Raw genomic sequence first — 27,431 nt, forward strand, 5'->3', positions numbered from 1 at the left:
ACCCCTACTGAGTCTATCATCAGAGGCTGTAGCCATCTGTGATCACAAGTAGTCTTTCAAACAGGCTCATCTACTACATTGTAGGCAACACTGGTAGCTTCTCCGGCAAGTTTTAACCCAGTATTATATTTCTTGAATCACTCGAGAAAGCCACTGAAATGTTACTAACCCAACAGTCCCAGTTCCTTAGTTAGTATCCCTGCCATTTCCGGTAACAGTGGCTTATGTCCTGGAAGATAAGGTGAACGGATGTGTACAAACCACCTCAGAAGTGCTACCCTAAGTCCGCATCGCTGCTAGCTCACAATTATTCACAAACTTCTTGTGGTGGCTGAACAACAATCTTCCTTCATTCCCTGCCCTCTTTAGGTAACATTTTTTAAACTCTCCAGGTGTGCACCCCAAACTCTTTCACAAGATCTTTGCATATAGTTACTGTTGCTTGTTTTCAAAGTGTCCTTTTTTGCACCCCGGCCTAACCTGGGCTATATAAGGTTGCTCACCATTTTGACTAATGCTGTCATGCACACAGGCCCTTCACACTAATGGCAACCGCACAGCCCAGGTGCCTGTCGTGCAGATGGCAGCCGCCCTGTCCGCACGGGAGGAGGGAGAGGGGGAGGCAGAGGAAGCTCAAACCAAAAAATAATAAAAAAATGCCACAAAACGTGTGACAGACGGGTCGGTCCCGTGATGCTGAAGCCGGCTTCACGGCTGGCTTGCAAGCGAGCGGCTCAGCCGTCCTGTGCGCTCGGCGGCATCCCCCTGTCCTTGCCAGGCCTCCCGAGCCCTGTCTCATCTCGTAGGCGTTCGCGGGCGGTTGCGGCTGCTTGGACTGGCCGGTGACAGCGGGCGGCGCGACGCTGCCCCAGGAGGAGACCTAGGCCTCCCAGAAGCGGTGTCTCCAACCCCAACCGCGGCGCGACGCGGACACAAACCGCGAGGGGGCAGCAGAGTGCAGAGGCAGACGAATCGGAGCTCGGGGACATGCCACGTGACACTGTTATCCAATAGCGGCCAGGAGGCCCAAGCAGGACGGTCCGCAACCTCGGAAGGCCTCACCCCCCGTTCCCCTCCTCCACCGGAAGTGCCGCTGCCCCGAGTCACGTGGCACGGGGCGGAAGTCGTGTCGTTTCCGGTGCCGCTGGTTGGAGCCGCCGCTGTTGCAGCTGCCGCTGCTCGGGATGTAGCGGCCGGTGAGTGCGGGGCGGTCGGTCCCCTTGTACGGTGGGTGCGGGGGCGGTCCCTGCGCCGGAGCCTGCACTCTCTCGCCGCCCTGGTTCCCGGTTACTGAGGTAGGGAGCGAGGTGCGCGGCGCCCGCAGCCCCCCCCGCCCCGCCTGGAGCCCGCACAGCTCCGCCGCTCCCCGGCGCTTCACGTCCAGCCTTCCCGTGAGCTGGCGTCGTGCCCGGCCCTACTCGGGTCCCGCCCGCCGCCCCGCGTCTTTGGGCACGGCGCGATGCCGCCTCATGCCCCGCCACCAGCATCACGGCTTGGCGAGGGCCCGCGCCCCGGCTGAGCCTTTGGGGCTGCCTCGGCCTGGGCTGGCCGCCTGCCTGCGGTCGTGAGAGCTGAGGCAGCACAGCCCGGCACAGGGGAAGAGGAGGTCACTCGCAGGCTTTGGGGCATAAGAGCTGTAAATTTAGCTGTTGTTTTTCCCTAATCTGCTGTAGTCTCCACTTGCTCTAATTGAATTATTGCAGCTGTTTAAATAGGAAAATGAGAGGGGCACTTCTGAGTGCGTTGCACAGCAGGAGAGTTGAGCTTCCTGGGCCTGGCTGGGGGCAGGTTCTGCGGCCCCCGCTCTTCCATTCTTTAAACACGGTGTCTGCCCCTGCTTCTTACTTGTGTGACTGCAGTTGGACCAGGAGCTGCAGCCCCCACCACAAGCCTTTCAGGAAGCGGCTTGTCCCACCCTCAGAGCTGTGGACTGGTTGAGGTTACAGCAGAGGTTTCCTGTGATCTGCTGATGGCTGCCTGGCATAGGATCTTTGCAGCCGATGATTTACAGTTTGACATTTCATATGATTTCTGCCTGCTTTATAGAAAAGGGCTGTAAAATAGTCCTTCTGTTCACTCTGTCCAACAATTACATTGCAAAACTATCAAGGAAAGTGTTTTGTGCTTGAGCTGATAAAAACTTGTCAAGCTTGTGCCCTGATGGGGAAAAATAATGTCTTTTTCACCCATGTAAATGAATGATTTGCCCATGGTGGAATGAGTAAAATTAATGTGCAAGCCAGTCATTTTACACTGTGTACTGTAGCACTTGGAGGCTCCTGTCACTGGTTTGATCTTTCTCTTCTTTTGGGATTTTGATCCATTTCAGTATTTTAGGCTTTAAAAAAAAGGACGTCTACCTTCTGCAGGCCATGGGAGTGTTGTTATGGGGCAAGGTTACATTAACTGGGGTTTGCAGGACTTCACACTGTCACTTGTCAACTGTTCTTAGTCTGCAGAGTACTGCACAAAGGGTAAAAGCAAATGTAGGATCAGAATCACCACTGGCATGATCTGTCTGATTTTCAGTAATGCCCACAAACACCAGTAATGAATCAGGCCTGCTCTCCAGGGTGTTCTGGGGTTTTTTAAATATCTGCTTTTAGGGACTTTGCTTGATGCAAGAACCAGCTCTAAGATAATTATAGCTCTTACGGCGGTGTGGAGGTAGTGCCATGCTGCCACCAGCAGCTTATAGGTTCCTGGAAGACCGTAAACTTAACTAAGGTGGGGTGACTGGGGCAGCATCCCCAAGTGCTAGAAGAATAACAGCTGTGGATGTGGCACTGACAGCCTCCATGCACTGCTGCCCTGTTATGCCTCTGCAAAAAGGTGACAAAGAATAAACTAAGGCTTTGCAGGAGAGGGTAAATATTTCTTCCCCATGGGGGTAGGGAAGCAATATGAGGTACGCATAGATCTGTGAAGATGGCTTGTACGAATGAGGGTTGAATATCCATAAAGCATAACCTGAACTCAAAGTTTCTTTGAGTGCATCCTGTGGTAGATAACAAGCCTCAACTGGTGGTACAGGTTTCCCTCCCTTTATGCTGTACATGCGTTCCTGGAAAACTGTGCATAACTCAAATTTGCATAAAGGGGCCGCACTTTACAATGTAACAAATAGGGATATGTTCCAAGACCTCAACTGTACTGAGCCCCAGACCATTTTTACCACTTTTACAAGGCAATTTTGATACTCACCTACAGCAGACAGTACACACAAGCAGAGGGTGAATGCTACCATAACAGGGATGGCAACTACAGAAATACGTGTTGCAGACAACGAGTGAAGACTACAGATCCACACAGGAGAGTATATTTTGGTGCGTGTCATTCCCACAGTACACCGCGCAAAGCAGCTGACTGTGGGCTTCCACCACACTGATCGCATACGAGTGAATTTACCTTTCATCTAACAAATTTTTTGGTGTAAAAAGGGTCATTGCATAAGAGTGAATTTGCACATACAGAACCTGCATAAAGCGAAGGAAACCTGTACTAGGTCCTGAGCACCCTGCTTGGAAGCCTCAGCTGAGCAGAAAGGGCTGGTTATGCCAAACCATGCTAATTGTGTCATGTGACTCTGTGCCTACTTGTAACTCGGGTAAGGGCAAAGTGTCCGGACTATCCAGTTTTGCTCAGCATTTCTGTAGCCAAGCTTTTTCTCAGCTGCACAGACACTGTAGTGGTGCCAGCCCTCTCACCTTGCAGTCTGAGTACTTGAGGAAATATGTTCTCTGAGGGATTAAGGGTGGACAAAAAATAAATTACAGTGAGTTAAAAAGAGGTAGGGACTTAACCATGCATCAGCTGCCTACCTGCCCATGTGCATGTGCTTTCTCTGTGATAAATAGGAACTAAATCACAGTAACTAGCCCTCAACGAAATGGGAGATTAAGATAATGCTATTTAATTTTCACTTGCTTCAGAGTAAGAACGTGCACTCAGATGGTTACCATGAAGCAGCTGATGTATAATAAGTCCCACTCCCTTGTAAGTCACTAACTTGTTTATCTATTCCATGAGTGACTTGCTGGAAGTCACCAAGGCTTCTGAGGGCAGAGCCAGGGCCCTTGCTTGCATTTGCTGTTGTAATTGCTGGTTTATGGGATTTGCTGCCCTAACCTTGCAGTGGTCTTAGTGCATAATGATGAGACTTTCTGTTTAAACTGTGTGGTCTGCGTTGCCCTTGCTTAACATTTCTGCCTGCAGGTTTTCCTTGCGTACTTAGGAAGTAGTCCCTGTCTCCCCCCTTCAGAGCATGGGTTCTCACTTTTCTGCTCCAAGATGGCCCTTAGATTCCCAGTAAAAGCTTCAGTGTGTAGGTAACATGCTCATCATTGTGTTTATGAATGCAGGTTTTCTGTGGGTATACCCAAACTTTGTGAATTCTTCCTTGCTCATGTACTCCTTTTAATATTACAGTGACTGAAAAGCTTTTCCCCTTTGAGATCCTTCTGCTGAGACTTTCTCCTTTTGAGATCTAGTGGCCCTGTAGGCCACAGGTTTTTGGCTGTTGTCTTGGACTTGCTTCCTCTGGGAGGTCAAATTCTTTAGGAGCTTTCTGTTAGCAAAGCAACAGAGAAGTTTAAGGCCAGTGAGAAGAAGATTCTGAGTTGGGGGTTCAAATTGCATATTGCACTCCTTGAATTCTGTTCAGGCTCTCTGGATCCTGTACTTCACAAACCTCAGGCTGCCACATGATAATGCAGGGTGGGAGGGACTGCACTGCATGGTGGGAGGGACTGCACTGCACTGTGGGACTTGGAAAAGGACAGGTGTGCAAAGTTACTTGTATTGCTTTTGTTCCTAGTTTGAATTTCCAAGGAAGCAGAGGTGACCTGCTGCAAAGTCTCAGCCTTTACGCAAGTTGAAGTTCATCAGGATTTGTTTGTTGACCAGATGTCATCCCGGAAAGCATCAGCAACCAACCAAGGAAATGGACTCTCCAACAGTAACCGTGAAAGAGGTCATCTGGAGCTGGCTGAGCTGGGACCACTGCTGGAAGAGAAAGGGGACCAGGGACCTTCCAGTTCAGCCAATGTAAGCCACAGTCCACCAATGTGTACCCAGGCCCCTGGTGTCTGGGCAGCAGTGAGAAGTCTGCACACCAAACCCATTCTACAACTATTTCTTCCTATAACTTGCTTCACAACTGACCACTGTTGCTGAAGATGAGCAGAGCATCTTAATGAAATGTGCCCCTGCACTCATCAGAGTTACAACTGGATACATTCCAGGTTTCTTAGTCTCTCAACACTGTCCTTGTGGATTAACCCAGAAATTAGCCTATTATCTCATTAGCAGCTTGGAGGCTGGAGTTTGGAAGGGTGTGTGGTTTGGGTTCCCTACAATACACTGTGTTGTCTAAGGCTCTGAACACATTATACCACTGCAAAGTAGATGTTAAATGCTTAGAAATCCAAATGGTGGTGATTTGCACCTACTTTGTGGCGATCAAAGTGATTTCAGAGTGCCTAGCCTGAAACTCTTATTTTGTTGTATAGACTTCAACCTGCTGTGAGCAAAGAGTTCCTAGCAGATTGCTGCCTATGGGCTGCCAGTCTCCTGTTTGCATGATAGTGTCAGCCGGGATACATCATGTGTGCCTGCTGACAGTTCTGCCTGCAAGTGAATTGAGTGCCCTTAACAATCTGTAACAAGCAAGTTTGTTCATTCACTGCTTTGTGGTCCTTGAGGCTAGGGATCCTCTGTAAAATCCTGTTCATAATGGGAAGGAAGGGAACAACAATCGGAGCCTGTAAAGGCAGATTGCTCACAACAGTCTCTCTGTGGTAGAGGAGGATTGAAAATGTGCTGCTTCCATTCTTTAGCACTTCTGCTCTGGCTGGGAGGCAGTGGAGACAATCCTATTCCCTGGCCTTACCTCCTTTGAAACTTGAGTGGCTGTTTCAGGCTGTAAGAAGGAATATCCTTCACTGTAATCCTTGCTTTAAGAATAAATCTGGGTTTAGACTGCCTGGGATGGTAACAGTTTGCCCAAGGTCTCTTAGAAGGTATGCTGCCTCTGTATAGTCTGAAAGTCCTAACATCTCATAGTTGGAGTACTTCTGCAGTCTTCAGAGTTCTTTGTGCCTTATCAGTCCTTCCTGTCTGTGCTGTGGTTTCAGTGACACTGTGATGCCATCTGTCCCTTTAGGCTGATGACCCACCATGCACGGTGACCCAAGAAGAAGAAGAAGAGGAAGTTCGTGTACTAACTCTGCCTCTACAGGCTCATCATGCCATGGAAAAGATGGAGGAGTTTGTATATAAGGTATAGTTGTCTCATAGCAACTCTAAAGGCTCCACTTTGGGAGGACGGTGGAGAGGGCCCACTGTCATGGGCTCTGGGCCACTGTTCTGTGCACCCACTAAGTCTGAGGCATTATGCTGGTTCTGGGCCTGGGGCTGCAATGTGGCTAATCTTCCCTGTTAGTAGAACGCCATGGATCTGGGTGGCTGTAAAATCAACTGCTTGGACTGCCACTCTAGCACAGGCAGGTGGCCTGAACCAAGAGCTGTCAACAGTGAGTAATGTGGTAAGTGAATCATGGCAACTATGGATTGCAGTTTTTTTCCAGTTTCTGCCAATGCCCTAGATCCAGCATTAACTCCACATACAGTTCGGAGAATGCAAATGGACCCATCTGTTATACACCCATCTGTGGGTGTACAACTGGGATGGCTTGGCTGTGCCTGGAAGGGTCAGGTGCTGTGTGATGCCTTGTCCCTAGGCTACCTCAGCCAGCCTCTGTTAATTATAGACCCTGGGGTACAAGGGTGCTGGCTTTCTACATAACTGCTCTGCTCGCATGCTTTTTTGGGATTAACCAGGAGTTCAGTGTCAATGGGATTTTGAAGCCCTGCTCTCCAGCTGTGAAGAGCTAGTGCAGTGACTATGAGCACTATAAAAGCCCTGTTGCCTAGAAATAGGGCCATAGTGATCTCCCAATATAACTTCCAACTTGCGTTCTCTTTCTGCTGATATGTCAGAATGCTCTTCATAGCAGTTCCTGTGTAGGTCATGCCCTAGCTAGTAGCATAGCTTCTTATGGTGTAAAAGGCCCAAATTCTGAGAGTACAGATTGCCTCTAATCTCACAGAACTGATATGTAGGGATTGCTCTCTACTCCACTGACCTTGCTCAGCTTTGGGTTTTTTGAAAAGTAATTTTGCAGCAGTTAAACTTGTTGCTAATCCCATATCCCCAGAGGAGAGTTAGAAGGGCTGTTCCAGCACTACCTTCATAGAGAAGGGATTTGCTGGTTTTGGCTATAATTTATAACTTCAGATGCCAAGAAGCCACGATGATGAGTGCCATGAATGTGGTCCTAAGCCTACAGGAGGGAGGGGCAGCCACGCCATGCCGAGGTTGCCAGTTGGATAACTACCTGTGTGGGTTGGTATATTGCAGGTGTGGGAAGGGCGCTGGAGGGTGATTCCCTATGATGTGCTCCCAGACTGGCTGAAGGATAATGATTACCTCCTGCATGGACACAGACCCCCCATGCCGTCCTTCAGAGCCTGCTTCAAGAGCATCTTTCGAATACACACAGAGACGGGCAACATCTGGACGCACTTACTAGGTGACTAAAGGCGAGCACTAGTTCTAGGGATGATGGATATTTTTGTGGTACCACTTATACCACTCTGCCCTGGACCATGTCAAAAAGCGAGGGTCCTCCCCTGAGGGCATACAACGCCTTCTGGCTCTGTCTGTTTTCACCTGTATTCAACTATGGTAACCTCCTCCCTCTTTTTATCCTTGAAAAGAACAAAAACAGCTCTGGCAGAGTCCTACCTAATGAGAGACTAGAGGGAGCCTATGAAATCTTGTTATGGTCACTGCCTCAGCCTGAGGAGTGCATGTGTATGCTTGGGTTAGGGTTGTTTCCTGTTCCTCAGGGAGCTGTAACCACTGTTTTAATCTTGGACTCCTGTGGCACCTACACATGCAGCAAGGCTGCTCCAGCTCACAACGTGTCAGGGCAGACTCAGTTAATTGAGTCTGCTGGAGCGTGATAATTACCACACTCCAGCAGACTCCAGCATCATATGCATCAGTGTTCCCATGCTGAAAAATGGCAGCGGGAGTGCTTTAACTGAAGCTTATATGAGCTTTATTTAAAGCGTCACTGCTGCCATTTTTTAGCATGGGGACACTGATATATGTGATGCTCTGAGCACTTTAATTAGAGCTGCTCTTGGCACTAATTAAAGTGCCCCCCTCTAATTAAAGCACCTCCATCCCTCCCCTCCCAAGCACATGCATAAATGCTCCTGGGTCTGTTGTGTCAGATTGCTCACTGGACTTGGTCACTGCATATGCACCCCTGGGGCAGAGCTGACAAGGCAGTAACACTTCTGCCTGCAAGGGGAACTGATTTTGGTGGATTCCCATTAGTTCATGTGAAGACACTTCCACACTTCCATATTCAAAGTCTGTGGTAAGCCTGCCAAGCAGAACACCTAGGATTAACTGATCTCCGTGAAGGTGACTGCAGTTTCAGGTCCCATTGAAAACAAAGGAGAATTTTCTCTTTATCCTCACCCAAGCACTGAAAATAAGGGAGGTACTGAGTTACTAGGTCCTTTACTTATCTAAGAGCCTCCCACCACTCTCACAGTTGCATGGTCTTGGCCTGATTATGAGATTCCCAGAACTTTTGCCTCACACAAAGGCTGTGTTTGGAATGAACTTTGACAGGTCAGAGTTTCATGGCCTAATCTTTTGAGTGTGGAGGCAGCTTCTCCTTCATCCAGAGCAAACAGGTTTAGCTTCTGTGGCGATACTGGAAGAAATAGCTTGGTTCACCTCTAGGGATTAAGTTGCTATCACTGCAGCCAGGTTTGTTACCTGTGGGTGAGTGACCTGTCTGTCATGAGAATTAGCTATTAATAATGTGATAAGGACCAGAGGGCTCTTACCCTTGGGGGGAGCTGAGATTTTTGTCCATGCTCCCCTATAGCACTCTGGTGGACACAAGCTGCTTGACCAGAAGTCTGGAACAGCCAGAGTCCTGGTCAGGTGGCAGGATTTCTTCTCCAGTGTTTAGTGCTGGGCAGACTGGAAGAGGGGACCTTGCCCTCAAAGAGCGTAGTCTGATAATTGTTACTGCCACCTCACCTGCCAGGCAAGCTGTTGCTCACTTCAGTCTTAACCTGAGGCTGAGGACTGGGTGTCAGTCTCCTACTTCACTGTTCCTATCCACACTGCATTCCTTGCCTCTTCTCAGCCCTTTTGCCCTAGCTGGTATTTGGAGTTAGGAGCGTGCAGAACCAGTAAAGTGCCTACTTTTCCTGAAAGACTGTGGAAACCAGGGGCCTTAAGGGAATTTGGGCAGAGGCCAGGTCTTGCACCTGCTATCCAGCCAAGTGCTGATCAGTGTACCCAGGCTGTTTAATGAAGGTCAAATTAGCAGTTTCTTTTCAAGGGAGGGAAGCACACTCCCTAGGTATAATGAAATGTCTCAAAACAACCATGTTTCCCACTGGCCACCCAGATCCAAGATCTGGGGCAGCCTGGCATCTTCTCAGACGGTCAGTTCCTGGGAGCCATTCAGGAAGGTCTCCATGCTACAGGCCATTCTTCAAGGCCTCCAGGGGGGCCGTGCCTTGGAAAAGCCAGAGTCCATTGTTGCCAGGGACTGAGTGGTGATGGTCTAAATGACCAGCCTAATTGTCAAGTGGCAGCTGCTCTTCTAGGACATGTAATCTGGAGTTCCACAAGCTGATAGTGTTGCTAAAGTCTCTAGGACAGGGATGTCAAACTAATCTGGCCCCATGGGCCAGATGAGTGGCACAGGACCAATCTGTGGCCCACATGCTGGATCCAGTGCTGGTGCTGCCTGCTCCAGGACTGCACCGCCCACAGTGCCCCCTCTGGTTGTGCCAGGATGAGCCATGTGTCATGCCTGCTTGGCATGAGCACCCGCACCCTTATATGCTGGATCCAGTGTCCATTCTGGCTGGTCTGGGACTGTACCACACATGGTGCCCACTCTAGGACCCATGCTGCATGAAGCTCACATCCTGGATCAGCCAGAGCAGGTTCTGCATGCAGTGCGGTTCTAGAGTGGATGCTGCCAGCTCTGGATCCGGCATGCAGGGGGACTCCTGGACTGGCTCTAGGTGGCTTCCGTGTGCATCACAGGTTCCAAATCAGGTGCCACATGCGGTACTTTTCCTGGGCCTTATGCATAGGGCTGATCCAGAATGCGCTGTGTGGTGTGTGGGTCAGCTGAGATTTAGGGCCAGCACTATGAGCCAGATGATGTGGCTGTGCAGGCCAGATGTAGCTTGTAGCCTTATCTTTGACACCCCTGCTCTGGGGCAGACAGCTTAGACTTTACCTGACCCCATTTCCCCCATCCAAAGAGCAGAATGGCCAAGGAACATCTGCTCTAAAATGCTAGTTGATAGTTCAGCAGCTCCCCTACTGCCCCCTTGCCCTATTGCTCTTCTCTTAGGAAGATTTAGGAGAGTCAGATGCTGCTATTTTCATTCCCTTGGCAGACAGCGAGCTTCCCTGTTTACAGAAATGGGTGCAGGGCCCAGTAGTGCTCTCCCTGGCTGCAATGACTTGCTGCTCTGAGCAGTTCTCTGGTGCTGTGTTCTTTTGTTTAGAGTTGCTGACTCCTGCTGCCCCTAATCCCCCCTACCCAGGTCAGTTTAGAACAACCACTCACTTCTGCAGCTTATTCTTACTTTCCAGATATGACGTTTAATGTGCTCCTGTGGGTAGATGATGTAAGTGGTCCCCATTGGCTTGCTTTCCGCCTCCCAGCTGCTGATTGACCATTTGGTGTGTTGACTACAGGTTTTGTGTTGTTCCTCTTCCTGGGGATTCTGACCATGCTGAGGCCCAACATGTACTTCATGGCCCCTCTGCAGGAGAAAGTGGTGTTTGGAATGTTCTTCCTTGGAGCAGTGCTATGCCTCAGCTTCTCCTGGCTTTTCCACACTGTCTACTGTCATTCGGAAAAGGTTTCCCGGACGTTTTCAAAGTGAGTTGATTGAAGTAAAACTGCTGCAAAATTGTGTTCGGTAGCAGATGCTTTTACCTTGTGTGGCACCCTTTCTTTCATAACTTAGCCTAGCTAAGTTTGGTTGAAAATGACAAGTTAACTGAACCTAAACTGTGATAGCCAAAATGTTTAGGTTTCAGCAGAATTGAATTCAGTGCAGGGCTCTAGGGGATCTTTAACTGGGATCCTGTGTGTTTGGTCCTGGAGGGGGGGTGCAGAGAGGTGAAGAATGCCTGGCTTGGGGTTAGATGTGGTTGGCAGATAGGCTTGAGCCTGGGGACCCTGAGATCCCCCAGCAACTTCTGAGTGAATTTCAATGTTCACAGGGAAGCTCACAAGAATTTCTGTTCCTGAGCAGCCCCAATACCAGGGAGCTTCCAGTTTGTTGGATGTTTTGAAAATAAAATTGGTTTCAATCCAAACCAAATGAAAAAAAAAAAATCTGGTAAACTGGGAACCTTGGTTCTCTGTCAGCTTTATTAGCAATATTTTGAGCACCGCCAAGAGACAAGCTATCACCAGAACTGCACTGTTAGCAAGGCTTTCGGTTTAAGGCCTTGTTCACATAGCGAACAGAACAAGGGCTTTAACCGGCCTGAGTGCTGTTTGGTGTCATATCCTGTCCAGTCTGCTTTGTATGCATGCTATGGCTCCCCGGGCCTGCTTCTATATAGTGGGCTCTGCTGTACTTGGGTATGGGCTCCCAAACTGCTGGTGCTACTCACCCCAGAAATAGGCTTATTTTTTAATGGTAACGTGATTTCTGGTTATGTAGGTTTAAAGCAGCATTTCGCAACCCATAGGTCATGACCCAAAAGTGGGTCGCAAGAATATATAAAAGGGTTGTGAACAAACTTTAAAAATGGATTCTCCTTTAAAGAAGAAAAACATGGGAAAGTGTGGCTTTTCCCTTGCAGGCTGGCAGAGTTTAAGCCTGTGAGGAGCCCTCTATGTCCCACATATGCCCTGCTCCACACACTGGGGGCAGGGGACAGTGGATCAGGAGTGAAGAGTACTGGGTCAGAACTGGCCACTGATGTTTACAAATGGGTCCTGGTAAAAATATGTTGATAACCACTGGTTTAAAACACTTTGGAATGGAAGTTCCAATAACTTCTCAGGCAGACGAGGCCTAATACTTGTAACACCCTGCTCTACTTGCTCAGTTCATACCTACCTCAACATTTGTGAAGTCCAGGAAATCACTTTTCATCCTTCGCAAACAATTTGAATTTAACTTGTATCCATACAAGCTTCAAACTTGGATTCCCAGACCTACTGTCACAGGCTTCTCACCAGATGCTTCCTGAGCGTGTGAACATAATCCTGTCCAGTGTATTGCCCCAGTTCCTCCCAGCTGCACTCATACAGACAATCTGAACAGCTCTTAACCAGCTGTATTACATATATGTATGAAACAGTGAAATCTCTCTGCCCATGGAAAGTCACTTGAAGTTGCTATGACATGGGGGTGGAAGACATGAGCATGGGGAGGGTGAAGATGCAGGAGTGGGACACATCTCCAAACTGACCTGCGGCTTTTTCTCTCTGTGGCTGCTTTCTAGATTGGATTATTCCGGAATAGCGCTGCTGATCATGGGTAGTTTTGTCCCATGGTTATATTATTCATTCTACTGCTCACCGCAGCCTCGACTCATCTACCTCTCTATTGTCTGCGTCCTTGGCATTTCTGCAATCATTGTTGCCCAGTGGGACCGGTTTGCAACGCCCAAACACAGGCAGACAAGAGCAGGTAGGAAAGCCCTTCGTTCTGCTGTGTGCCACAGGGCTCACATATGGGGATCCTGGCTTTTTAGTGACCTGGAGGGACATGGGGCTTATGTCTCTACATCTCTGCAACAGATGGTAGCTCCACAAACTCTCCATCTTCTGCCTGAAAGAAGTATTTGTAGCTAAGGCATTTGAGTAGGATTGGGGTTTGCTTCCTTGCTTTGCTGTGCACTCTCTGGGTCTTATCCACCATTTGGAAGATGGGGACCTTGCCTGGTTAAATGCAGCATAGGGTGCTTGTGGGAGCCACAGACAAGATATAATGTATATATGCATAAAGGCAAGTTTCTGTACACCAGTGGACTCCACTGGCTCTCTGGGAGTGCAGACTTCTATATCTTCCAATGCATCTAGCCTCCAGCTGTGCATATTGCATTGCAGTACAGCATTGGGCAGAGAAAATTATTGTTAATACGTAAAATCTAGGTAGACAGACCTTTCACACAGCATGTGCAAGTGCTGCTGGGAACTGGCATGCTGGAAGAAGCCTGCCATCTGGCTGCTAGTGGTATTCTAGGTGAGGAAGGGTTGCTATAACCACTGATACTAGAATCTCTCTGAACTCGCTGACTTTGTTCCATCACCATCCTCTTTCCCTAATAAGTCAGGAATTCTACATTCTCAGACCAGCTGCAATCACTGAGCCCATCCCTGCTTCCATTTGAAGTCAAAGACAACTTTTCCCATCACAGAACCTGCAGTGCCTTTTCCTCAACCCTCCTCCTTCCCCACATGAGGCTTCTGCACTTAGTCAACTATTGCCTCTGGGTAGCAGGAGCTCGTCGGCTCAGGTTGCTGTGTGTAGTGGTGATACTTTTCCAGAACCGACCCCTTGTTCCACCAAGGACAAAACTCTCAACCCATAGGAGGAAGGAACACCAGAGAGGTGAAGAGCATATGCCCCTGCTGCCCCCAGGGCAGCCCTTGCCAGCTATGTCCTGCAGGGGACTTGTTTCCTGCCTTTGGCTGGAGAACACTGCTCCTATTAGACCTGTTAATGAGAACTGGGATGAACTGAGAAACAGAGGAAGGTGCTGAGCCATGTTGGACTGGGAATGCAACTAGCCTGAAGCCACCTCTGCTTTCCCACTGCCTGAGTTCAGACTCTCTGTGCCTGAAGCATACTTTATAGTGGGTGCATGGTGGAAATCTGTACAACACTGTCTCCTTTGAGAAGCACGAGGTGAGCCCTGGCATTGAAAGCAGCCATGGGTGTGGTGATTGCTGCATAGGTGCAGACCTGCCAGAACCCAAGCTGTAGCTGGCAGTAATGTTGCAGGACCAGCAGTGGTCCCTGGGAGCTGGAAAGCAGACTAAGTGGAGAGGTGTGAGGTACAGGCTGGGGAGGGGATGGGGAGTGAAAGGCACTGAAGCTTTTTCTCCTCTTATGCTATGGGTTTTGAATCCCTCTGATGTCAAACACAGGCTGCCTGCTAGGCCCAAGTCCAGGAGGCTGCTGCCTTGGTTTCCACCACTGTGGAAAAAGTAGGTAGCCTGATTTTAAAATAGCAGACCTGTAAGTGCTAGTTGGAAAGCCATAGAGGCTGCTATAACAGGGAACTCCTTTCTCTGTGCAGTGGTTTGGCAGCCAAAAACTGGAGCTCAGTTACAGAGGAGCAGCTCACTTTGGCATGTGTACCCATGCCATGCCCATGTTTGAGTACATTTATACTTAGTCAGCTGCTGTCTTGCTTTGTCTGTGAGGCTACTGCAGGGCTTAGAGCTGCTGGCTGCAGTCATTTGTACCCACTACATCTCAGTTGAACTGCTTTTGTTGCGCAGGTTGCAGTGTCCCAGTGTGGTGCTCCTGACCCAACATGCTTATCAGACTGGCATTCGTGCAGCCTGCTTCCATGCAGTTGTTATGTTGGAAACCAATAACAGGACTGGGCAGGGTTCTTTCACTCTCTTGCTGTGACTCTGTCCTTTTCCATTGTCCATTAAAACACAGTATAATATGCAACCCCTTGAGGCTGGATTAGAGGAGGGGATTGTGTATCTGTGGCCTGATGCCCATGAAATACAAATTCTGTCACTGCTGTTCTGTTTGAAATCTGGAGAGAGATGCTCCTGAGTAGGGGCGCACTGATAAAGATTTTCTTGGCCAGTACCAATAGCCGATTATTAACCAGCCATATCGGCCGATTCTGATCCAATAGCTGATTTACAGAAACGCAGCCTGGCAATGTGGAGAGCTGAGTCCAGCTGATAAGTGTATGAGGGACGTGGGGTGGGGGGTGGGACAGATTGAGGTCACACAGTGAGGGAGGGAGTGGGGCAGGGGTAGGTGCTGCCCAGTCAGGGTAGTGAATGTCATCCTAGGGTGGGGAGCAGAACAGAGTCATGGGTGGCTCCCCGTTGCTGTGTGAACCCCTAGGGGAGACATGGGGGGGCATGCACCCTTCCCTCCCCCCCGGATTTGTGTGTGGGGCAAGGACAGACTATCTGTGGGCTCAGGGTCATGGGGTGCACTGACCTCTTCTTGGTGGGGCTGGGCTATGGTGGGCAGGGGTGGCGCAGGCTCAGCTGTGTGGGGTGGGCAATAGCAGTGCTGGAAGGGGTGGCTACAGTGGGGTTGAAGTGAATTTTAGCCTCCCCCTATCATCACCCTTGCTTGGGGCACTCTGCTGCCTCTCCCATGCACAGCCACTCCAGGCCTCCCAAGAAAAAGGCAGCAGAGTGGAGCGCCCTGAGCAGGGGGGCATTTGGAGGGCTATAGCCACCCCAGAATTCGTCCTAGCCTCTCTCATAGCCACGCTTCCCAGTACTGCTGGGAAGAGGCTGGTGCAGCCCCTGGCCCTGAGCCCACAGCAAGTAGCCCACCCTTGCCCTGTGCACAAATCCAGGGGGCACATGCCTCCCTTGGGGGTGCACGCAGTGGAGGGGAGCTGCCCTCCTCTCCCCCCCGTCCCCCCTTCCATGAGCTGCCCATGGTTTTGTCCTGCCTTGGGGTTGTGTTTACCACCCTGGCTGGGCAGCGCCTGCCCCTGCCCCACTCCTGCCTCACTGTGAGGGCCTCAGTTTGCCTCCCCACCTGACTTACAGGCTGGGTGCTGCTCTCCAGGCTGGCTGGTTGCAATTCTGGCTGCATGCATGCACACAACATTTATCGGTGACATTATTGGCTACACAGGCCAAAAAAAGCTGACGGACGATAATGTTGATTTTTCTTTTGTTGCTGCTAACCCAATATGCAACCGATATATTGGTGCCCCTTTACTCCTGAGCTGCGCAATGCAGTGTTACAGAGGATAGACAGAATGACAAGATTGAGAATGCTTCAGAACTATCATGAAATGGAATAGCTCATCCCTGGCCCCCAGATCCCATTTCTGTGAGAGCTTGAGTTCTTTCACTACTTGTCTGTTGCTCATTTATACTCATTGTATTGACTTCTCTTCGTCCAGGTTCTACACCCCAGCAGCAGTTGGCAATTTTAAGGGCAAGCTGCCTGGTTGGTAATGATTAGCTTAATCTGCACAGGTCAAAAATTGAGTTCATTCCACTGAACCAAAGTTAATTCTGCTGAACCTCTCTAGGCACAACTTACCTGTCAAATCATTTGAGCTGTTGTTCTTAAGGTCCCCACTACAAAGTGTTCATAGATTCATAGATTGTAAGGGGCTGGAAAGGACCTTGCAAGATCATTGGGTCCAGCCCCCTCTGCACTAGGTAGGAAAGACAACTGGGGTCAGGTGATCCCAGTGAGGTGACCGTCCAGTTTCCTCTTGAAGATTTCCAGGGTAGGTGATTGCACCATCTCTGAAAGGAGTTTATTCCACAGTCCTAACTATGAAGAAGCTTTTCTTAGTGTTAAGCCTGGAACGGTCTTCCAGAGGTTTGTAGCTATTACTCCTGGTTTTCTCCAAGGGTGCCCTGGTGAACAGTTGTTTGCTGAGCCCTTGATGCATTTCCCTGATATAGCAGTAAGATGGTACCAAGTTCCCTCTCAGCCTTCTCTTTTTTAGGCTGAAGAGACCCAAGTCCCTCAACCTTTCCTCATATGGCTTGGCTTGCAAGTCTCTGATCATACGGGTGGCTCTTCTCTGGGCTGTCTCAAGCTTTTCCACATCCTTGTTAAAGTGCAGCACTCAGAACTGGATGCAGTACTCCAGCTGCGGTCTCACCAATGCTGAGTAAAGTGGAAGAACCACTTCCTTGGTTTTGCTTGAGATGCATCGCCAGAGTATTGTTTGCCCTGCTGGCTACAGCATCAAACTGATGGCTCATGTTCATACTATAGTCTATTATTACTCCTCGGTCCCTTTCAGTCATAGTGTTAGTCAGTTTGGCACCACTGATCCTGGAAGTATGTTTGGGATTGTTCTTCCCCAGATGGAGCACTTTACACTTCTGAGTGTTGAATTTCATTTGGTTCCGATCTGCCCAACTTGCTAGCCTGTCTAGACCTGCCTATATCTGTAGCCTATTTTCAAGCATGACCACGCTTCCCCTTAACTTGGCATCGCCCACGAACTTGGCCAGATAGTTCTTCACGCCCACATCCAAATCATTGATAAAGATGTTGAAAAGTACTGGACTGAGCACAGACCCCTGAGGGACACCGCTGGCCACTTCTCACCAGGACAATACAGATCCATTCAGGAGAACTCTCTGGGTCCTACCCTGCAACCAGCTTCTTACCCACCTAACTGTCAAGCAGTTAAGCCCACAATCCTCCAATTTTCCCGTGAGAATAGGATCAAAGTCCTTTTGGAAGTCTTAGGTATACAGTGTCGACCTCCTCTCTCTTATCCAGGTGGCAAGTTACTTGTCGTAGAAGGAGATGAGATTGGTAATCCAAGACCTGCCCACAACAAAGTCATGCTGGCTATCGTTCAGAATCCTACTTTCTGCAAGTGTATCACACACAGACTCCTTGATTAATTTTTCCAGGATTTTCCTTGGGATGGAAGTTAGGCTAATAAGCTAGTTGCCTAGGTCCTCTCTCCTCCCCTTCTTGAAGACTGGCACAACACTGGCCCACTTCCAGTCTTCAGGGACCTCCCCCAAGCACAACAATCTGACTTAGCTGAGTGGTGCTCCCAAGAGATGTCTGGGTAATTGAAGTTGCCCATGACGACCGTGTCCCGTGCACGTGTGGCCTCTGCCAGTTCTTGAGAGAACTCCAGATAAAGCTTCTCCCCCTGGTTTAGTGGTCTGTAGTATGCACCTACAGTTAGGTCAGTCTCACCGTGCCCTTCCCTTCCCTCTGAAGTTCAAACCAGATGGTTTTGGGTCGCTCTTCTTAGGAGCTGATGTTGGCCTCCAAGGTAGTGTATTGCTCCTTCACATAGAGCTACACCTCCACTTTCTTCCCTACTCTGTCTCCTCTGTGCAGGGTGTAGCCCTCTATGGCTATGCTCCAGTCATTTGAGGAGTCCCACCAGGTCTCCATAATCCTTACTAGATTATAATGCCCACTGGAGAGTAGGAGGGCTAGCTCCTCCTGTTTGTTCCCCATGCTCCTGGCATTAGTGTACAGGCATCTGAGTCCTACAACTGAGACCCTTGATTTCCTGTCACGCTGAGGGAGAACCATTCCCTCAGCTCTTGCAAGAGTGGCTTTCCTAGTGTCCCCAGCTTCAGAGCTTTCTTGTGTGCCAGTCCCTGGGCATGCTCCAGTCAGTGTTTCCCCGTCCCCTGGTGATCTTAGTTTAAAGCCTTATCTAGAAGATCAGCCATTCTGGCTGAGAATAGGGACCTACCCCTCTGAAAGAGGTGGATGCCATCCCTTCCCAGCAGTCCTTTGCAGTGTGGTCAAAGAAACCAAAGCCCTCTTGGTAGCACCACCGCTGGAGTCAGCTCACTTCGACACATCCTTTCCTCTTAGGTCCATGGCCCGCAACCAGGAGCACAGGGGAAAAGACTACCTGCGCCCCTGACCTCTTGAGCCCGGTAGTCGCTCATGACCTAGTGCGGATTACTCCTAGCCATGTCATTTGTGCCCATGTGGACAAGGAGCATGGGAAGTGGTCGAAGGGCCAGACAAGCCTAGGGATTCTCTCCACAACATCCTGGATGTGGGCCCCAGGGAGGCAGCAGACCTCTCAGGCCCATGGGGTCCAGATGGCAGATGGGTCCTGCAGTGCCCCGCAGGAGGGAGTCCCCCACCACCACCCTGCGTCTCCTCTTGGGGGTGACAGTTCTCTGACTACCTGCCTCCTCCTCCAGTGTCTCCATTGGAGCCTCCTTATGTGTGGTGAGGGGAGCATACCTGTTGTGCAGTGCCAGGGGAGGGGCAGCCCTAGCCCTGCATGTTCTGGAGCCTGAGACCTGCCATCTTCCAGGTAGCTCCAGGTGGGTCTTTTCAGCCAGCCTTCTTGTTGGCCACCTTCTCCTCTATCTTCTTCTCTTCTTTATTCTTCACAAGAAGAGCCTGACTAGTAGTTATCAATCTCCTGCTCATGGGCCCTGATGGCACAGAGTCTGCCTACCTGGGCCTGGAGCTCAGTCACCTGGGACTCCAGGAACCTCACTAAGGAGCATACCCCACAGTGGGGGTAACCTTGCTCCCATTACCAGTTGCTGGCAGCTGTGCCAGGCAGCCCCCAAGCCTGGTTCCAGGGGCTCTGTCTGGGTGGAGGCCTCAGTGGTGCCAGGGAAGGGAGCACCAGTTGGGGCTGAGGTGGGAAGCCACAGGGTACAACATGTCCCCACCATTGTATGGTAATAGGCTATGCTACTACCCACAAACTGGCCTGTGAACTGCCTGCAGTCCTGAATGAGACGTATGGGAGGTTTTCTCTTTGCATAATTTAAAATTAGCTGACAGGACTAGGCTGAAATCTTAAAAGAAGTCCCCATTTGGTCTTGGGAATGGAAGTCTTCATCTGGAAAAAAGCTATTTCTCAGAACTGTGAATGGATGAAGTCTGCTGCCTGCATTTAGGTGTGAGGTGCATTCTGTCAGCTCTAGCAGCAGAGTATTTTCCATGCAGAAGAATATTCAATGGGTGGCTCAGTGAATTGTGGATTGGACAGAGGTGGGACTAGAACACCGAAAGTAATGTTTTTTGATTTCATATCATATTTCAATATTTTCCAAAGTAGTTCCCATTTGACTATTGGCAGATTTACGAGAAGTCCAAGCTTAGTCCAGGTTCTTGGTAGACAGGTGCCCACACTGAAATTTCATCTTTTATAGTCTGTACTGGGAAGGAAGGGGTGGGCAGTAAGATCTACATGATCTACCCAGGTCCTTATGCTGGTGCACTGGCTCTGATATATTGGCTCACCCAGAAGGGGGCCTTTCCTAGAACAGCTTTAAGGTATGGTGACAGGGCAGAGATGGCTACTTCTAGCAGCTCTCCCCACACTGAGCTTGGGTGCAGGAACCTTGTATTTGATGGTCCTGGGAGTAGTGTGGCAGACTTGGGGCCATGTTCCCTCTGGCTCTATTTTGACCAAAGACTGAGTATTTTCCATGTGTCTCTTGTCTCCCCAGGAGTGTTTTTGGGGCTGGGGCTCAGTGGCGTTGTGCCTACCATGCACTTCACCATAGCAGAAGGGTTTGTAAAAGCAACCACCGTGGGCCAGATGGGCTGGTTCTTCCTCATGGCCGTGATGTACATCACTGGAGCAGGGCTGTATGCTGCCCGCATTCCAGAGCGCTTCTTTCCTGGCAAATTTGACATCTGGGTAAGTACAGATTTCACCAGAATATGTGGAAGGGCCCAAGAGGCAGACTAGCTTGTGAGCAGAGTGAGACAGGTAAAGGGAACATGAGAGATGCATAAACAATGAGATGAGTCAGTCAAAGGAGAGCACTGGAAATTTCAGCCACGGGCTTGGTGGGAGGAGAGTTAGTCTCTGAATCCTAGGATCTGGCTGGGAAGTAGACAAGGTAGGTAAATAAGGGTTGGAGCTGCTTGGTGCTTTTGTTCAGTCACAGAAAGAGGTTGTGGCTATGTCATTGTGGGAGCTATGGCCCTCTTAGACTGCAGGGTGCCTTCTGTCTGTGGGAAGTGGTGTTGGCATGTACTGGAAGATAACTTGCTGTCAGCCAAAGGTACAACAAACAGCTGGGCAGCAGTCACTACCAAGGAGCAGGCTGTTCCAGCTGGCCTGCTAGAAAGTTTTTCCTCTATCCAACATTGTACCAAGAAAACCTTTAATGCCCTGAAAAGACCCTCATTGTATCAAGCCAGTAGAGCGATAGTCAGGAGAGGTGAGACTAGACCATAAAGTCCTGCCTTGGAGCTCTATTCGGACAAGAAACTCCACGTTCTGTGACACCAACTCCTTTGGAGCGCATGGTGAAGGATGGGATTGTTCAAGGGTGTGTTCTTGCTGGGCAGTGGGTAGAGGTAAACAGCAGAGGAGGAGGTGAGGGGAGAGAAAACAGATTAATCCAACTGTCACTCAAGTCCAGGGCCAACTTGCAGGGCTGCCTACCTACTTCAGTCACCCTGCAGCATTTGGTTTTGGGGATTTGTATGGTCCAGGGGTCAACAACCAATGCCATTATGAATGCGAAATTTTCCAGTCCCACTTCCCATTAGTCCCTTTGCTTTATTCACTTTGAAGCTGGAGTCTTTCTTTCCTTTGCCCCAGTTGCCATGGGGAGTTCATGTGCAGTAGTAATGTCCCTTTTGGTTTCATCTGGGGGGCCGTAAATGCCCTGGGGGTTACCTGGGTATAGGTTGTAGCTGTGTTGGTCTAAGGGCATAGGCAGATTCTTTGGGTAAATCTGATATCTTTTATTAGACCAACTCAAATAGTTTGGAAAAAATTTTCTTTGCAAGCTTTTGGGTATAAATGCCCTTTGTCAGGCCTGTTCCTCTTTCCTATCCAGTGGCCCTGCAGCCTTAAGCCATTTGGGCTCCTCTGTCAGTATGGTAATTGTAATTTGTTTAGATCTTGGCCATGGCTTGTGTATGGATGGAAACTAAAATCTGGTGGCTTCCTTCCTGTTGACCCCAGCTGCTTGTTTGGGGGATGGACTGAACTGTCACACCCAGTCCCACCTAGAAGGCAGCTGATACTTCCCTCAGTTAAAATTTCATTGTCTAGTTCTGCTTGTGGTGGTGGAGAAATTTTTCAGTATCCCAGTGTTATCTCTAGTAAGAGAGTGAAGTAGCCCAATATTAGAGATTATAGGAGAATCCATTTGAGGAGGGCCATTTCCCTTGTGCACAAATTACCCTGTCAGTAATGGTTTGAGCTGTTGGGGGTTGATTGTCAGTTTAATCTCTAATTATTTGAGCCCATGCAAACAGCAGCTCTATCAGCTAACCCTCTGAACGGTGGGGTGGTTCTTTGCCTGAAGTGTATCTAATCATCGCATGTATTAAATAAATAACTAAGAGAATTGACCTTAGACAAACAACTAGTTTATTGAGTGCACACTAAACACTTAAAACACTGTAATTGTTAATAACAAGTGGAATAATTAAACACTAAATGAAACTGCACCAAACAAGCAGTAAACAACAACGTCCACATAAAAATCCTAAACAATCCTAAAATCCCAAAAGGTCTGAGGGGAAACGGTATTAATAAGAGTGGAGAGTTTTATTCAGATTTCTTTCACAGATTTCTTCCTTGGAGGCTATAGGTAAGTATCCCACATCACCCTGCTTAGAGATCAAAGGGTCTATTGCAAGGAGGCCTCAAATGAAACCATGACCCATAACCTTTGTCTCTGGTGCTACAATACATGGGTCATCAGGACAGTTCACTCCAAAAGACAGCCTCTCTCATGTGGTTGGTTCTTTGCCTTCTTGTTGGTCTAACCTTTTTTTGCTTTCCCTTCAGTTCCAGTCGCATCAGATCTTCCATGTGCTCGTGGTGGCTGCTGCCTTTGTCCACTTCTATGGGGTCTCAAACTTGCAAGAATTTCGCTACGGACTTGAAGGGGGATGTACAGACGACTCTCTCCTGTGAGAGCGTCTAATGATTTTAGTACAAGCTTCCTAAGTGCTTTTTAAACTACGTCTTTGCTAAAATCAAAGGAAGACTCTAAACCGTTTGGAGTTTTTTAAAAAGAAAAATTCATTAGCAACATCTGTAATGACCAAGTCTTTGCATACCCTCCGAGTGATTTGTTGGGATTGCCAGTGGTGTCCAGTGGGAAGAAACAAGCTTGACCATTAGTCATCCCTTCTGGAGGAAAAAGAGAAACCATCTTCTCCAGACAGTGTTTTAACCACATTAGGATTTTTCTTACCTTTTCAGGAATTTTTATTTCTGGAAGCAAAGGGTGCAGATAACCTGCTCCCTATCTTAGCAAAGTAGCCTCATTTTTAGACCACTTCTGGAGAGACTAAAGTCATGTGTTATCAGTTCAAGTTCTGGATATTCCGCATATCCATAGCAGCAGAGCTGCCTTGGCGATTGTCTGGAAGCCCATAATGCTAATGCCTGGCAATGGTGTACACAGATTCATGTAACTTAAGTTTTAATTGTCTTTTTCTTGATAAAGCAATGTAAACTTAAATGAGAGAATATTTAATATTTAATACTAAGCTTTAAAAGAGACTTGCTGCCACTTCAGTGTACCTGGCTCCAGGGCCATCTGTGGTAGTAAAGGAAGGACAGTATTTTAGGGGAATGTAGAGCTGCTGTAGCCCATTGAAATAAAAAGGTCAATAGTTATTGTCTTGCTAGGAGCCTCTGTCTCGTTTTGTCAGGTTCCTGGTGAAGATTATACTAATCCAATGGTTCTTAACCTTTTTAGACTCAAGGCATCTCTTGAAAATTGCTAGCTCTTAACATTCACTCAGTGTTTGACTATGGAAAAAGAATAGAGTCATTGCTTTGTTGCTGAGTATACCAGATCAATAGTGCTAATAATTTTGATGCTATAAATTCCTGTTTTAAATCTCTGGGTTTATCTTATGGGATCTGTACACCTAACACTCTGTTTGAGAATCAGAGTGGGGCCTTTGGGTACCAAGAAGCCCTGCTCTGCACTGTCTTCTAGAAGGAGTGAAAGGATAGCTTCTTCCAGGGATGGCCCAGACTTCAACAATGTCTGCAAGCCCAACAGAGGTCTGTAGCTCTTGTACAGAAGCAGGACAATGAGCACAGAAAACTTTGGTAATGGCCAAAATTGGAGGCTTCACCAATTCTTATCTGCACTTATCTAGATTCAGGTTTAGACTAGAAGTTCCTCCAGGCCTCTTAATTGGTTCTTGGGGCCAAGAGTGCAGGTGTACACAAAAGGGGGGCAGTTCTTGGCTCCAGGATATTGGTCAGAAAGTAACAGTAACTGAATTACTAAAGAAGTGACCACCCTGTAATAAGTGGTGGGAAGAATACAGGAACTTAAGGCAGATGCTAGAAAATAGCCTGCTTCAAAGACCTTAAAGTTACATAGGATGCATGGAATATGGACCAAAGAGGAAGTAAAGTCTTCAGACTGCTTAGGCATAATGGAACAATCCTAAAGTCTCAGAGTGTATGTACTTCTGAAGAGGTAGTACTGATGTCACATCTCTACTTGATTTGTCCCAACTTATTTCACACCTCTATGTAGACTAAGTTGGGTGGAAAGCTGAGTGATGCTATGGATCAAGAAGAGATTTAGGGAAGGGAAAGAAAAGTGGGTGAGTTGATCGTTTTTCATGGTGGCACAATGTTAACATCATAGTTCTTGTATCCTGTAGTAGACCCTTTGCTTTGATGTATAAAATGTATAAGTAATTTCAAAAGGAAGGTTGAGCTAGGTGTCGTTTGGCAGATGACTTGAAGTTATGCATTTAGAACTGTGAGGCGCCTTAAATCAATTTGCACATAAATTATTTGCTGTTGTGTTAATCTATAAGAGAGGGAACGTGAATTACTTGTACACACTTCACAGAGTTCTTAAATTTAAGTGTTGTTTGAGTCATCATTCCCACAGGTTAGGGCTCTTTGCTCAATGTGTGCAGCTGCAAGCAAAAACAGAATGTAAAAATACCCAAGATATGGGCTGATAAATACAGACAAGATTATAATGGCACTCTCAAAGTGATGATTTGCCTTCATTTAGAATTCTGTGTACAGTGCTGTCATCCCCATTTCCATAGCTGGATACCACATACTCTTGAACATAGAAAACAGTTTGTTTTTTGAAGGCAGAACAAAGGAAAAAAAATCTTTCATTGTAGTAAGTAACTCTAGGGAGCTGCTCATTGTTCTGCTCCTTATGGCTCACTGCAAATTTTTAGTTTTACCTGGTGACCAGCAAAACTTGCCCTTACTGTATTTCCCACATATAGTTTATAACCTAATTTCCTTAAAAACCTGACCATGAGAGTAGCCCTCCTCTGGACCCCCTCAAGGTTAGTTAGGTTCTGTCCCTCCCCTCCAATGTGCCCACTTCTCCCCACATCTTTGTGTCATCAGCAGATTTGGACAGTGTACTTTCCATGCCCACCTCCAAGTCACTAATAAAGATGTTGAATAGCACAGGCTCAAAGACCAAGCCCTGGGGAACTGCCCACATCCCTCCATGTCAAAAATGACCTGTCCACCACCACTTTCTGGGTGTGACCATCAAGCTAATTTGTCACCCATTTGATTGTGTAGGGATCGATGCCACACTTGCCTTGGTTTTTTTTTATGAGAATGGGGTGAGAAACGGTGTCAAAGGCTTTCTTGAAGTCCAGGTAGATGACATCCACCTCAGCGCCCACATCCAAGGACTTTGTGACCTGGTCAGAAAAGGAAACAAGGTTAATAAGGCAGGATCTGCCCGCAGTGAACCCATGTTGGTTGCCCCTGAGCATTACCTCCCATGATGGGCCCCTGCAGATGTGGTCCTTGATAATCTTCTCAAAGGTCTTCCCAAGGACTGAGGTAAGACTAACTGGTCTCTAGTTACCTGGGTCCTCCTTTTTCCCTTTCTTGTAAATGGGGACCACATTGGCCCTTTTCCAGTCCTCTAGGACCTGGCCAGAGCACCATGGGCACTCATACAACCATGCCAGGGGCCCTGCTATGACCTCCGCCAATTCCCTCAGTACCCTTGGATGAAGAATATCTGGACCTGCTGATTTATACACATCCAGCTCCTCCAAGCGTTCCTTAACTAAATTGTCTCTGACCCTAGGCATGGCATCTTGTCTCCCGGGCCTGTCCATAATCCTAGTGGGGGACTTGTCCCAGTCCCTGCTCAGAAATATGGAGGCAAAGAACTCCTTGAAGAGATCAGCTTTTTCCTTTCCTGCAATCACCAGATTGCCATGCCTGTCCTGTAGGGGCCCCAGGTTACCTGGTGCCTTCTTCTTACTCCCTGTGTCTTTGAAAAAGGACTTTCTGTTATCCTTAATTCTGGTTGCCAGCCCTAGTTCCATCTCTGCCTTGGCCTTCCTAACTGCCTCCTTGCAATCATGAGCAACAGAGCGGTAATCCTCCTTGGTGATTGTTCCTTGCTTCCACTAATTGTATGCCACCTTTTTTGCCCTCATGCCCTCCTGGATGCCTTACTAGCCAAGGGGGCTTTTTAGCACTCTTGCCCCCTTTGGTTTGCATTGGGACTGACTCCCTCTGAGCTCAGAGGATCATCTTCAGGAACAACCACCCATCCTGGACTCCCATCTCATTGAAACTCCAAGTCCTCAATGTCTCTCTTACTAATCTTGTTAGCTCATTGAAGTCGGCCCTCCTGAAGTCAAGGATTTTTTTGCCTTACTGCTTGTTTCACCACCCTGCACCAGATGGTAAATTCCACCAGATGATGGTCACTAATGCCTAGATAGTCAGGTACCTGCAGATCCCTCACCAGATCATTGCCTGTGGCAAGGACCAAGTCCAGCAAGGCATTTCCTCTGGTGGGATTATGTACCTCCTTGGTTAGGTAGAGGTCCTGTATGCAGGCTAAAAACCTGCATGAGCGTTCAGACCTGGCTGACTGCTCCTCCCAGCAGATGTCTGGGTAGTTTAGGTCACCCATGACAGCCACATCCCTTGGCCTTACAGCCTTCGTGAGCTGACCTGACAATTCCAGGTCCAGCTCATGGTCCTGGTGAGGCCGTCTGTAGCAGATGCCCACTATCGAGTCCCTTTCCCCACGACCCCCTTGCATTCTCAACCAGAGCACCTTAGTTTTCCCCTCTTCTGAACCCATCCTGATCATCAAGGATGTGTACTGCTCTTTAACATAGAGCACTACACCCGCCTCCCCCACCCTTTTCTCTCTACTATCATGTCTATACAACCTATAGCCCTTGATGTCTAATGCTCAGTCATGGGTAGAATCCCACCAAGTTCCTGTAAGCCCAACCAGGTCTGGGTTTTTGCTAGCTAGCAGGAGGGTGAGTTCCTCCTGCTTATTCCCCATACTTCTAGCATTTGTGTAGAGGCAATTGAGACCTCCTGTGGGTGTCCGTGGTGCCCTCTTGTTTCCAAGCTTGCCTGGTGTGCTTGTCACTTACTGAGTTGTTCCTGCTCACATGGCCTCGCTTGATGTCGAAGTATCCTCCTGTACCTCTGCATCCCCATCCCCCGACAAACCTAGTTTAAAGCTCACTGTATGAGATCAGCCAACCTGGAAGAGAAAACACACTTGCCTTTCAGAGGGAGATGTAGCCTGTCCCTCCCTAGCATGTCTCCTGCGCGAAAGTGTGGGTCATGGTCAAAGAATCCAAAGCCCACCCGGTAACACCAGCTCTGAAGCTGC

At 48.5% G+C, this 27,431-nt stretch overlaps 1 protein-coding gene across 2 annotated transcripts; it reads left to right on the top strand.

The window, feature by feature from the left end:
- The first annotated feature begins 1,112 nt into the window (after positions 1-1,112).
- Positions 1,113-23,431, top strand: ADIPOR1 (adiponectin receptor 1). Of its 2 annotated transcripts, none has more exons than XM_090025684.1 (8): positions 1,113-1,196; positions 4,817-5,046; positions 6,164-6,280; positions 7,421-7,592; positions 10,826-11,012; positions 12,599-12,786; positions 20,271-20,464; positions 22,583-23,431. In XM_090025684.1, exons 2-8 carry the CDS (start codon positions 4,906-4,908, stop codon positions 22,709-22,711), a joined length of 1,128 nt encoding a protein of 375 aa, XP_089881810.1. In that variant the 5' UTR covers positions 1,113-1,196; positions 4,817-4,905; the 3' UTR covers positions 22,712-23,431. The 2 variants fall into 2 exon arrangements, with proteins under 2 accessions (XP_089881810.1, XP_089881811.1); XM_090025685.1 differs by having other exon boundaries at positions 1,157-1,295.
- Positions 23,432-27,431: the final 4,000 nt, after the last annotated feature.

Source organism: Crocodylus siamensis, chromosome 13 (assembly GCF_052110815.1).
Source record: "Crocodylus siamensis isolate JL-2025a chromosome 13, ASM5211081v1, whole genome shotgun sequence".
Classification (NCBI taxonomy): Eukaryota; Metazoa; Chordata; order Crocodylia; family Crocodylidae; genus Crocodylus; species Crocodylus siamensis.